The following is a 14,259-nucleotide window of genomic DNA, read 5'->3' as shown; positions in this document are numbered from 1 at the left end:
ATACCCGGATCTCACAGCTAGCTAGCTGCTATCCGTGTGACTATCGGCCTTCGTCGATTCCGGAGCAAACATCAATTATTCCGGAGCTAGCCAGCTCTGTCAATCACTCCTGAGTTCCATCAATCACTCCTGGGCTGCAGTCACCTATCCGGACCCGTTTTACTGCCTACGCGGAGCCCCACCGGGCCTTCACAACTGGACTGCCGACGTTATCTACCCGAAGGAGATCCGGCTGGCTCCTCCGTCGCGACGTTACCTGAACGCCCATCTGCGGCCTGCTAACCGTTAGCTGTCTTACCGGCTGCTATCTGAATAGACAATCGGACAATTTATTTATTTTTATTATTATTATGTTTTCTTCTTGGGCCTCTATAACTATATCTATTGTTTTTTTTGTTGTTTTGTGTGATTTGGATTAATCCCCTCTACCACACGGAACCCCACTAATCTACTGACGGAACGCAAGAGGTGGCTAACAACAGACCTCCATCCTATGCTAGCTTGCTACCGATGGCCTGGCTAGCTGTCTAAATCGCCGTGACCCCCAACCAACCTCTCCACTCACTGGACCCTTTTGATCACTCGACTAAGCATGCCTCTCCTTAATGTCAATATGTCTTGTCCATTGCTGTTCTGGTTAGTGTTTATTGGCTTATTTCACTGTAGAGCCTCTAGTCCTGCTCACTATACCTTATCCAACCTATTAGTTCCACCACCCACACATGCAATGACATCTCCTGGTTTAATGATGTTTCTAGAGACAATATCTCTCTCTTCATCACTCAATACCTAGGTTTACCTCCACTGTATTCACATACTACCATACCTTTGTCTGTACATTATACCTTGATGCTATTTTACCGCCCCCAGAAACCTCCTTTTACTCTATGTTCCAGACGTTCTAGACGACCAATTCTCATAGCTTTTAGCCGTACCCTTATTCTACTCCTCCTATGTTCCTCTGGCGATGTAGAGGTGAATCCAGGCCCTGCAGTGCCTAGCTCCACTCCTATTCCCCAGGCGCTCTCTTTTGACGACTTCTGTAACCGTAATAGCCTTGGTTTCATGCATGTTAACATTAGAAGCCTCCTCCCTAAGTTTGTTCTATTCACTGCTTTAGCACACTCTGCCAACCCGGATGTTCTAGCTGTGTCTGAATCCTGGCTTAGGAAGACCACCAAAAATTCAGAAATTTTAATTCCAAACTACAACATTTTCAGACAAGATAGAACTGCCAAAGGGGGCGGTGTTGCAATCTACTGCAAAGATAGCCTGCAGAGTTCTGTCCTACTATCCAGGTCTGTACCCAAACAATTTGAACTTCTACTTTTAAAAATCCACCTCTCTAAAAACAAGTCTCTCACCATTGCCGCCTGCTATAGACCACCCTCTGCCCCCAGCTGTGCTCTGGACACCATATGTGAACTGATTGCCCCCCATCTATCTTCAGAGTTCGTGCTGCTAGGCGACCTAAACTGGAACATGCTTAACACCCCAGCCATCCTACAATCTAAACTTGATGCCCTCAATCTCACACAAATTATCAATGAACCTACCAGGTACCTCCCCAAAGCCTTAAACACGGGCACCCTCATAGATATCATCCTAACCAACTTCCCCTCTAAATACACCTCTGCTGTCTTCAACCAAGATCTCAGCGATCACTGCCTCATTGCCTGCATCTGTAATGGGTCAGCGGTCAAACGACCTCCACTCATCACTGTAAAACGCTCCCTGAAACACTTCTGCGAGCAGGCCTTTCTAATCGACCTGGCCGGGGTATCCTGGAAGGATATTGATCTCATCCCGTCAGTAGAGGATGCCTGGATATTTTTAAAAAATGCCATCCTAACCATCTTAAATAAACATGCCCCATTCAAGAAATTTAGAACCAGGAACAGATATAGCCCTTGGTTCTCCCCAGACCTGACTGCCCTTAACCAACACAAAAACATCCTATGGCGTTCTGCATTAGCATCGAACAGCCCCCGTGATATGCAGCTGTTCAGGGAAGCTAGAAACCATTATACACAGGCAGTTAGAAAAGCCAAGGCTAGCTTTTTGAAGCAGAAATTTGCTTCCTGCAACACTAACTCAAAAAGTTCTGGGACACTGTAAAGTCCATGGAGAATAAGAACACCTCCTCCCAGCTGCCCACTGCACTGAAGATAGGAAACACTGTCACCACTGATAAATCCACCATAATTGAGAATTTCAATAAGCATTTTTCTACGGCTGGCCATGCTTTCCACCTGGCTACTCCTACCCCGGTCAACAGCACTGCACCCCCAACAGCAACTCGCCCAAGCCTTCCCCATTTCTCCTTCTCCCAAATCCATTCAGCTGATGTTCTGAAAGAGCTGCAAAATCTGGACCCCTACAAATCAGCCGGGCTAGACAATCTGGACCCTTTCTTTCTAAAATTATCTGCCGAAATTGTTGCCACCCCTATTACTAGCCTGTTCAACCGCTCTTTCGTGTCGTCTGAGATTCCCAAAGATTGGAAAGCAGCTGCGGTCATCCCCCTCTTCAAAGGAGGGGACACTTGACCCAAACTGCTACAGACATATATCTATCCTACCCTGCCTTTCTAAGGTCTTCGAAAGCCAAGTCAACAAACAGATTACCGACCATTTCGAATCTCACCATACCTTCTCTGCTATGCAATCTGGTTTCAGAGCTGGTCATGGGTGCACCTCAGCCACGCTCAAGGTCCTAAACGATATCTTAACCGCCATCGATAAGAAACATTACTGTGCAGCCGTATTCATTGATCTGGCCAAGGCTTTCGACTCTGTCAATCACCACATCCTCATCGGCAGACTCGACAGCCTTGGTTTCTCAAATGATTGCCTCGCCTGGTTCACCAACTACTTCTCTGATAGAGTTCAGTGTGTCAAATCAGAGGGTCTGCTGTCCTGACCTCTGGCAGTCTCTATGGGGGTGCCACAGGGTTCAATTCTTGGACCGACTCTCTTCTCTGTATACATCAATGAGGTCGCTCTTGCTGCTGGTGAGTCTCTGATCCACCTCTACGCAGACGACACCATTCTGTATACTTCCGGCCCTTCTTTGGACACTGTGTTAACAACCCTCCAGGCAAGCTTCAATGCCATACAACTCTCCTTCCGTGGCCTCCAATTGCTCTTAAATACAAGTAAAACTAAATGCATGTTCTTCAACCGATCGCTACCTGCACCTAACCGCCTGTGCAACATCACTACTCTGGACGGCTCTGACTTAGAATACGTGGACAACTACAAATACTTAGGTGTCTGGTTAGACTGTAAACTCTCCTTCCAGACCCATATCAAACATCTCCAATCCAAAGTTAAATCTAGAATTGGCTTCCTATTTTGCAACAAAGCATCCTTCACTCATGCTGCCAAACATACCCTTGTAAAACTGACCATCCTACCAATCCTCGACTTTGGCGATGTCATTTACAAAATAGCCTCCAATACCCTACTCAACAAATTGGATGCAGTCTATCACAGTGCAATCCGTTTTGTCACCAAAGCCCCATATACTACCCACCATTGCGACCTGTACGCTCTCGTTGGCTGGCCCTCGCTTCATACTCGTCGCCAAACCCACTGGCTCCATGTCATCTACCATGTCATCTACCATGTCATCTGCCAATGACTGGAACGAACTACAAAAATCTCTGAAACTGGAAACACTTATCTCCCTCACTAGCTTTAAGCACCAACTGTCAGAGCAGCTCACAGATTACTGCACCTGTACATAGCCCACCTATAATTTAGCCCAAACAACTACCTCTTTCCCAACTGTATTTAATTTTAATTAATTAATTTATTTTGCTCCTTTGCACCCCATTATTTTTATTTCTACTTTGCACATTCTTCCATTGCAAAACTACCATTCCAGTGTTTTACTTGCTATATTGTATTTACTTTGCCACCATGGCCTTTTTTGCCTTTACCTCCCTTCTCACCTCATTTGCTCACATTGTATATAGACTTGTTTATACTGTATTATTGACTGTATGTTTGTTTTACTCCATGTGTAACTCTGTGTCGTTGTATCTGTCGAACTGCTTTGCTTTATCTTGGCCAGGTCGCAATTGTAAATGAGAACTTGTTCTCAACTTGCCTACCTGGTTAAATAAAAATGTTTGAAGCCTGAAATGTGGCAAAAGTCGCAAAGTTCAAGGGGGCCGAATACTTTCGCAAGGCACTGTACATCTTGGTGGGGAAAACTCAACCAATTATTTTTATGCATGCCAGCAAAGCCACTACACAACACAACACAACACAACACTAAACAATACATTCATTTCACTATAACAGTGACAAACGGTACCCACATACTGTTAAAGCCTACATAAATCTGTCCCAACAGCAGAGCTTTCTTTTCAGCACCATGGAGTGCATCCTTACCACTGTTACACCTTGCTATCAGCAGACCCTTGTCTGGCAGCGGAATAGTTCATTCAACCTCATTTACTGCCTTTTTAAAAAACATAGCTGATATGGCTGACTTGCTTAAACAAATGTGATTTCTGCTGACAATTGAGAGGTACAATATATGGTATAAGGGAACAATGAGCGGATAAGAGGCAATCCGTAAGTTTGATTAAGACATTAATGAGCAAGTTAAGACTGATGTAGTCAGTATAACTATTTGTTTAGCACTATTGAAACGTACAGCAACAGAATTCAAAACATTGGCCGTTCTTACAGTACTCTCCCTGCACACCAAGTCAGAATGTAGGATAAGTAAAGGGGCATATAAGCAGACAATGAAAGCTACAATATTACACTATTTTATTATGACATTTCTCTAAAACAGGCTATAGGCTACATGTGCACAACCAAGTCAGAACAGTAGGCTAAGTTATGAGGGGAAAAGGGACCAAATTATTAGGGTGAGGCACATGAGCTACTAACAGTTTATTACACAACATACACTTAGTATTACTTTCTTAGCTACAGTACACATATCTCTCTGGCATATTACATAATTTATGCAGCAGCATACAATACATTTTTAGACTCACCTTGTTGTGCTGTGCTTACTTGAACAGGAAGATGGTGCGGCGGTCCTTCTTGTGGGCATATTTTGGCATCAAACTTTGCCATCAAAGTCTGGCATTCTCTGGATTTATGGTTCTTTCAAGACAACTGAGAACTCTGAAAAAACAAGGTCGAATCATGACGTCAGTGATCTTCAGGCTGGAGCTCTAAAAAGAGGCCAGAGTTCTCGACTTGGAATTCCGAGTTGGATGACCGTTCAAAACGTATTTGACCAGTCGGAGCTCGTTCTTTTCCGTGTCCCCAATTGTCTTGAACTCACTGAAGTCTGAGATTTCCCAGTTTAGAGTTTCCAGTTGTTTTGAATGCGGCAGAAGTCATGCTGGATTGACAGCATGGACAATGTATTCAACCTTTTCTGGCCCATGATGTTGCATGTTTATCCTTTTAAGCTGGGGAAAGAGACCCTTAAACCCAGACTTGGACCACACACCCTCTCCACTGAATAGCAGGCTAGTGACTGCTTTGCAACGCTTGCAGTTAGACACTGATTCCTTCTAAACCACTCCTTGTTGAATCTGCGATTTCTAACTTGTTGTGTAACGTTTATGTCCAATGGCCGATGAGCACCGATGCATTTTATCTGTAATTTCTCTCATATGACAAGGATAGAAAAATATTTGCCAGTAGTGATTCATGACGATGACTGCGTGTCTAGCTTGCTAGCTAAGATTTTGAAAGTATGATGTTGACATGATCAGTCCAATCAAAGCTACGGTAGATATAACGTGATTAGATGATGTTGCTCTTGCTGCGGGCGATTCCCTGATCCACCTCTACGCAGACGACACCATTCTATATACTTTCGGCCCGTCATTGGACACTGTGCTATCTAACCTCCAAACAAGCTTCAATGCCATACAACACTCCTTCCGTGGCCTCCAACTGCTCTTAAACGTTAGTTAAACCAAATGCATGCTTTTCAACCGACCGCTGCCTGCACCCGCATGCCCGACTAGCATCACCACCCTGGATGGTTCCGACCTTGAATATGTGGACATCTATAAGTACCTAGGTGTCTGGCTAGACTGCAAACTCTCCTTCCAGACTCATATCAAACATCTCCAATCAAAAATCAAATCAAGAGTCGGCTTTCTATTCCGCAACAAAGCCTCCTTCACTCACGCCGCCAAGCTTACCCTAGTAAAACTGACTATCCTACCAATCCTCGACTTCGGCGATGTCATCTACAAAATGGCTTCCAACACTCTACTCAGCAAACTGGATGCAGTATATCACAGTGCCATCCGTTTTGTCACTAAAGCACCTTATACCACCCACCACTGCGACTTGTATGCTCTAGTCGGCTGGCCCTCGCTACATATTCGTCGCCAGACCCACTGGCTCCAGGTCATCTACAAGTCCATGCTAGGTAAAGCTCTGCCTTATCTCAGTTCACTGGTCACGATGGCAACACCCATCCGTAGCACGCGCTCCAGCAGGTGTATCTCACTGATCATCCCTAAAGCCAACACCTCATTTGGCCGCCTTTCGTTCCAGTACTCTGCTGCCTGTGACTGGAACGAATTGCAAAAATCGCTGAAGTTGGAGACTTTTATCTCCCTCACCAACTTCAAACATCAGCTATCTGAGCAGCTAACCGATCGCTGCAGCTGTACATAGTCTATTGGTAAATAGCCCACCCATTTTCACCTACCTCATCCCCATACTGTTTTTATTTATTTACTTTTCTGCTCTTTTGCACACCAATATCTCTACCTGTACATGACCATCTGATCATATATCACTCCAGTGTTAATCTGCAAAATTGTAACTATTCGTCTACCTCCTCATGCCTTTTGCACACATTATACATTGTATATAGACTCCCCCTTTGTTTTCTACTGTGTTATTGACTTGTTAATTTGTTTATTCCATGTGTAACTCTGTGTTGTCTGCTCACACTGCTATGCTTTATCTTGGCCAGGTCGCAGTTGTAAATGAGAACTTGTTCTCAACTAGCCTACCTGGTTAAATAAAGGTGAAATAAAAATAAAATAAAAAGACGTCACTTTACCTGTGGCCAATGACCTTGAGCCTTCTTGGATGGGCACTTCTAATGTAACCCTATGGCAGCACCCAAGGGGCTTGAATTTTAGAGCTCTCCTCGTCGATTTTGTGGTGACGTATTGTCCCCATGAGTGAGAGAACACTGAGCCAATCACCGCACAACTAGAGAACATTACCAACCCCTACGCTCCGTATTTTCCTCTGGCTGCCCCACCACCATAGAACGCAAGGAGCTAGGCTGAAACATCTGCATTTTGGAGCTGCCTTACTCAAGAAAGCAAAAAAGAGACCATGTTTGTATTATTATTTTTTACATAGTTTGCAAACTGATTTGTGACACATATTCATGCCAAAATATCATGCAAAACAGGCAACAACAAAAAAATATGTATTTAGATAAACAAGTGAGGCTCAGAACAGTTGCCCCCCCTGCCCTGAATGACGGGTCACCACTGGTTCTTCTAGCCTACTCCCATATGCTTGATACATCTGGTAGTCCTTAGGGCCCTCTGTCCCATGTACAATTGATTATTTCAAAATATGTACAGTATAGCCTTTGTGCATATGGAGACAATATTTCTAGAACTGGACATTCAAAGTCTGAAATCCAACAGACACAGTGGGTTCATAGAAAGATACGTTGAGAATTTTTATTGTGACAAAGTGGTGACACGTCAAACACGGGCAGACCCAGAGCTGAGTAGTATTTACCCTTTGAATTCCCTCTTCCCTTCTGCCCTTTCTAAATATGAAAAAACATTTGTCCTGTTCACATCTGCATTGTTATCTTTGGGATGATTTGCAATGAGTCCTAAATGGCTGTGAAGTAGAGCAGAATGAGGGAAATGCTGGGATGGGGAGCGATCCAGGGAGTGTGTGTGTAATGAGTCTGACTTTTCGAAGTGAACTCCAGCTGACTGACTGCGCATCCTCATTAACTTCCCACTAGAAAACCTTTGTAGCGACATCCACTAATGGCTAAGCTGCTTGCAACATATAACAATATTGTGGCTTAAACTTAACATCCTGCAATTGACTCAAATAGACTGTTAAACCCTGTAGATATGAAAGGAACATATACACTCAGTTTAACCAATGTAGTAATTGCATCGTCTTCTGATAGGCTAGGTGGAATTCTTTGCCATACTGCTTGGACCTATTCAGACTTTTCAGATCCACGGGACAGACGGAGTGCATGGGGGAGCCTGGTCTCAGATCTGTTTGTGCGGTCTTGCCAACTCCTTCCAGATCACAGGAGGTTGGAGGCACCTTCATTAGGGAGAACAGGCTCGTGGTAATGACTGGAGCGGAATAAGTGGAATGGTATCAAATACAGAAAACACATTGTTTCCAGGTGTTTGATGCCATTCCATTTGCTCCGTTCCGGCCATTATTATGAGACGTTCTCTCCTCAGCAGCCTCCACTGTTAGAGATTAAACCGATGTTGGACCAAGCTAGCCTAGGGGGGTAGGAGCTAGAGCTCCGTTTGGGATTCAGTGTTACTGTCGTTCTCTGTGATCGTGTTTTGTCACCCTTCTCAAACGACTGTTTAAAACAGTGTACTCTGTGTTGGCATTAATAACAACACAAGCCAAGCCTCCAGCTCTCACACGAAGTCATGAGACTCGGGTGAACGAACAAAACACAAGGGGTACGCAACCACTTTAGGACAGTTTATCCTTTGTCATTGAAGTTAAAGGATACAGTAGGGGGCTACACAGCAATACCATAATAAATACAGAGAAATATGAAGACGCAGGTTATAAAGACTTGACATACGACATGCTGATACTGTAAATAGGATTCATAAAACGGACATCATGGAGTGTGTGTGTGTGTGTGTGTGTGCGTGAGAGTGTATGTTAAAAATGTAACACTCATATATGTTAGATAAGTATTCACCCCCTGACTAAATACATGTTAGAAACAACTTTGGCAGTGATTACAAAGGTGAGTCAGCCTGGATTAGTCTCTAAGAGCTTTGCACACCTGAATTGTGCAATATTTCCCCATTACTCTTTTCAAAATTATTCAAGCTCTGTCAAGGTGTTGGGGTCATGGCTACACAGCAAAAGTTGTATCCTGAAAAACTCCCTAGTCTTTGCCAATGTCAAGTATCCCCGGGTGATACCATGATGCAGCCAACACTGTGCTTGAATATAAGGAGGCAGTTACTTAGTGATGTGTTGTGTTGAATTTGCCCCAAACATAAGGCTTTGCATTTAGGCCAAAAAGTGTATTCCTTTACAATCACCAATGTCCTCATGGTAACATCCCTGAGCAGGTTCATTCCTGTCCTGCAGCTCAGTTCAGAAGGACGACTGTATGTTTGATGTGTCTGGGTGGTTTAATATATAATCCACAGCATAATTATTAACTTGACCATGCTTAAAGAGATACTCAACGTCTGATTTGTTATTGTTACCCATCTACCAATCACTACCCTTCTTTACAAGGCTTTTGAAAAGCTTGCTGGACTTTGTAGTTGAATCTGTGCTTGAAATTCAATACTTGACTGAGTGACCTTACAGATGTTGTATGTATGGGGGACAGAGGAAGGGGTAGTAAGTATCCTTACCTTGTGCGAGACGAATCAGCTCATAGGGCAGGACCCTATCTTCTGTTTCTATAGCGTGAGGCCACTGAGTTGGTACACAGGAAGGGGTAGTCATTAAAAAATCATGTCAATTCCTCTTTCGCACATAGTGTGTCCATGTATCTTATGTGATTTGTTGTGCCAAATTTGACTACTGAACTCATTTAGGCTTACCTAAACAAAGGGGGAGAATACTTATGCAACTATATTTCAGTTTTTAATTTGTATTCATTTGTAAACATTTGCACTTTTTTCTTTTCACTTTGACATTATGGATTATTTTGTGTAAATCAGTTAAATCCATTTCAATCCCACTTTTGTTACATTACAAAGGTGGAAAAAAATTCAAGGGGGCGAATACTTCTGATACCCACTGTAACGGTGAATATTGACCTGTATCGTGTGTCAGAAGAACATGCACCATTCGGAGTGAGAGTGCTCTGTGGTATTCAGAGATGCTGATTCCACTCCCTCTTATTCAGGAGAAGTCAACACTGAGTGATACTTCTCACTACTGTTAGGGAGTTGAAATAGAAATACCTGTGTATGTTTTCAAGTGGAATTCAGATAAGCATAAAAAGACGGTGGTATTCCATTAATGGCCTTCTCTCTCTCTCTCTCTCTCTCTCTCTCTCTCTCTCTCTCTCTGTACATCTCTTTTTCTCTTTCTTTGTAAATCTCTCTCTTTGTACATCTATTAACAACAATGGGAACAAAATGACACTAAATCCCCATGAATCCTTGCTGCTGTTCCGTCCGGCGGCGTCTCCGCGCTTGCCGGCGCTTGGTGGCGACGTCGAAGCACGTGACCATCATGACGTTGGCCTTGCAGAGGTTAACCTTGCTCTCCAGCCTCGCCGTGACCACCTCTAACGCTTCCAGGTGTTCCAAAGAGTCAACCTCAAACGTCTGCCACAGGTCAACTACACAAACACAACACAGTGATCAGTGATGACTGGCCACCAAATTAGCATGATCCAAAACTGCCTATTTCAGCTAGCCATCATCTTAATATAACATGAACTACAGAGGCCTCTCAGGATCAACATTAGCCACACAACACCCTTACAAATACACCAGACAAGGACATGAGATAAGAGGAGAGGCAATCAGGGAAGGGAATATCTTATTATACCGGTTCTATGGCAATACGAAGACTTCATGCAATAGCTGCTATTGCATTGGTCAATAATAAAAAGATGATTGTTCACACCTTGTAGTGTAAGTCCAGTTGCTTAGAGAAATAAACTTACTAGTTAATGAATTGCTGATTACTCTATAGTAAACACTTACACTCTTGGTTCCATTTCCCTGGCTCCAGCATGAGATTCTGTTTGGCCAGCACCAGCTCTCTCTTCAGGCTGTTGTACTTGGCTCTCACCTCTTCGATCCTCTGCTGACGGTGCTCCAGGAACTTGAGTTTGGCACTGAAGCAGGCTATTCCCTGTTAACAACAACACAGCCAAGGACAATGAGAGCTTCAGCTACACATCCATTTACACAGAGAAGAGCCTCTTCAGAACAACAAGCCTCATATTATGGATGCAAGCCATTTTCTTAGGTTAGTTCATAGTGTATATGTATTGTATTTAAATACAAACGTATATACAAAAACATTTTTTTAATCGAGCATACAGCCATGCAATCTTCATAAACATTGGCAGTAGAATGGCTCGTACTGAAGAGCTCAGTGACTTTCGACGTGGCACCATCATAGGATGCCACCTTTCCATCAAGTCCATTTCTGCCCTGTTATTGTGAAGTGGAAACATCTAGGAGCAATAACGTCTCAGCCGTAAAGTGGTAGGCCACACAAGCTCACAAAACGGGACAGCAGAGTGCTGAATTGGAACACAGACTGTGCCCGACCTCACTAATGCTCTGTGGTTGAATGGAAGCAAGTCCCAACAGCATTGTTCCAGCATCTAGTGGAAAGCCTTCCCAGAAATGTAGAGGCTGTTATAGCAGCAATGGGGGGGACCAACTCCATATTAATGCCCATGATTTTGGAATGAGATGTTCGACGAGCAGTTGTCCACATACTTTTGGTAATGTAGTGTATGTATGTATGTACTGCACATGGACTTTATACATGAAATGCATTGTATGCTTGCATTGTAAGTTTGCCATTGTTCTTGAGTTGTGTTTGGCTATTTATGTGTTTGTACACAAACTCAAGAATAGCTCTGATTTCTCCTGATGAACTAAACTAAACATGTAGCCAAGCCTATCCTCAAACACCCACTGACATCTTGTCCCCTCACCTGTTTGCCTGCTCCTCCTCTCCTCTGCAGCCTATCCACGTCATCTATCTCATAGACCTTGATCTCGTAGGCCTCTGAGATGCCCCTGTCCACCCAGCGAGACCTGGGCCCACTGGCAGACCTCCTCAGAGATTGGGACATGTCATTGGACAGATGCCGCGGGTGTGAACCTACAGGTCAGATAAAATGGAATAAGATAGTGTAGAGTGGTGCAGAGCAGTGTAGTGTAGAGTAGATTAGTGTAGTGTAGTGTAGTGTAGAGTAGAGTGGAGTAATTCAGAGCCAGGGAAGGCATGAGACTAATGAAAAATTTTATCTTGTGAAGAGACAGCCTTGAAAATGTTAATCTTGTTTCAGTCATAAATTATCCTTGGTTCCTGCCTGTGCTTGGTAAAGATATGATGGAGGGGCAACATGACCCCCTCCTTAGGATCATCTGGCAGAATGCCGAGAATATGTTCTATAAGTTAAGATAAGAGACGGTGCCAGACACATGCCGGCACCAACCCTATGAACTATGTCTATGTAACGTGTCTAACAGGACTGCCCCGGCAGAGCTCCTGATAGACCAATATGGTGCATCAAGTTTGTTGGAACCTCTCCAGTTAACTGTTAATAAACAATGATTCGTTTAAGATTGACTTTGAGTGTCCCTGTGTAGAATTTCCTTGACAATTTGGCGTCAACGAACAGGATGATTGATTCTGCCTGCGTTGCTTTCCAGTGGGGGTCTGCTAGGAAAACCGCTGGCAAATTTTATGAAGTGCGAGGGAAATTCTCTCCTGACCAAAAGAGGATGAGTCCCGCCCAGACCCTTACTGTGAGCTGCCCAGGAGGAGACACATCACCTGCAAACAATTGAGGGACTCAGCAACTGAAGTCAATTTAAATGAATTTGTATAAAAATAGGAAATAATTATAATAAAACCAATTAAACTAAACATAAAAATGGAGGAAGGACCCCCAGTCCTAAGTCAAGTAATAGCACAAAGTGAATGTGGATGTGAGTTGTGTGAGTGTAGTGAATGCGGATGTGAAAGTTTTATGAGTGTGGAAAGTATTAAGCTGATTAAAACTGGGATAATAACAAGATTGAAATTTGGATATTAAGAAATATTATTGGATTTGTAGCCTTAAGTTTAGTTAACAGAAAATCATGTTGAACATTCATTGGTTCTATTTATAGTTTTATTGGTTAGGGATAAGTCAAGTCTCGTACCTTTACCAAAAGTCTGAGACTTTATTTCTCAGACCCTTTAGACAGTCATACAATGCTTTAACCTTATCTTAATCAAATGATCCATAAAGGGACCACTCTGAATATTTCTCAGAATAGTTTTTACAACATTTACTTACGTGTGGGTGTGCAAGTCGCATATTTCTATTATTTTTCTCCATTGTTACTTTATCAAATATCTAGTAGCTGTCACGACTCCTACCGAAGGTGGCTCCCCTTCCCGTTCGGGTGGCGCTCGGCGGTCGTCGTCACCGGCCTACTAGCTGCCACTGATCTTTTCCTCCCCCTCCTTGTCTGTTTATTAGTTACACCTGTTGTTAATAAGGTTTATTAGTTGGGCTTTATTAGCCAGCCGGCCCGCCTGCTGGGTGTGCGGGATTGTTTTATGTGTACTCTTTGTACACGCATGTATGTCACGGTTGTCCGTGTACGTGAGCTGTTTTGGGACTGTTTAGTTCCCCTGTGTTTTGGGGCATTTGTTTTGAGTGGCGTGTGTTTTCACCTGGTCGGTGTATAAAGAAGTAGCGCTACTCTGAACTCTCTGTCTCTTGCGTCTGACTCCTTCCTCCACTACACCCCGGGCATTACAGTAACCCATTAAACTCTTCATATGTTACTTTATCTCTAGTAATCCATTCTACTTTTCTTCACCAATTCCTCCTTTAGACTAGTCTTCTAATCATACAGATGTTTAGATATTTACACCAGATGTTCTATTTAACAGCACATTCGGGAATAGTACTTTCTCCTTTCATATCTCTCACATGCACAAATTCCCTATTCAATACAGATCATCATAAATGCCTACAGACATCCACACCACTCATGTGCATGTTCAACGACTCTAAATAACACCTTGTGCTATTATTAGTGGTTCTCAGACCACGTAGACTATCGTTACACACGTGTTATTCTAAAGGAGAGTGGTGGCTTCAGGTGAGAGAAATCGGGACATTATCAAGGGGCCAGCCAAATGCTAGACCGAGAGTGCCGGGGGGGAGGGGGGTGGTCAACCATGCCAGTAATTGATTTAGGCTTACCCAAAATGGTTTATTTGGGGTATCAGGATGATTGTGGAGGTCTGCACACTGCGG

General features: G+C 43.5%; 1 protein-coding gene across 1 annotated transcript in view; it reads right to left on the bottom strand.

Moving 5' to 3' along the window:
- Nucleotides 1-9,443: 9,443 nt before the first annotated feature.
- LOC112251517 (kinesin-like protein KIF26B) overlaps nucleotides 9,444-14,259 on the bottom strand; it is a 31,244-nt gene continuing 26,428 nt past the window's right edge. The window contains exons 14-16 of the mRNA XM_042322699.1: nucleotides 11,929-12,098; nucleotides 10,958-11,108; nucleotides 9,444-10,587 (exon numbers count right to left, since the gene is read on the bottom strand). Coding sequence (XP_042178633.1) covers nucleotides 10,388-10,587; nucleotides 10,958-11,108; nucleotides 11,929-12,098 — 521 coding nt within the window. The 3' untranslated portion in view covers nucleotides 9,444-10,387. The remainder of the gene's footprint in view (nucleotides 10,588-10,957; nucleotides 11,109-11,928; nucleotides 12,099-14,259) is intronic.

The sequence above is a fragment of the Oncorhynchus tshawytscha genome, linkage group LG05, assembly GCF_018296145.1.
Source record: "Oncorhynchus tshawytscha isolate Ot180627B linkage group LG05, Otsh_v2.0, whole genome shotgun sequence".
In the NCBI taxonomy this organism is placed as follows: Eukaryota; Metazoa; Chordata; class Actinopteri; order Salmoniformes; family Salmonidae; genus Oncorhynchus; species Oncorhynchus tshawytscha.
This window is presented reverse-complemented; position numbering and strand designations above follow the sequence as displayed.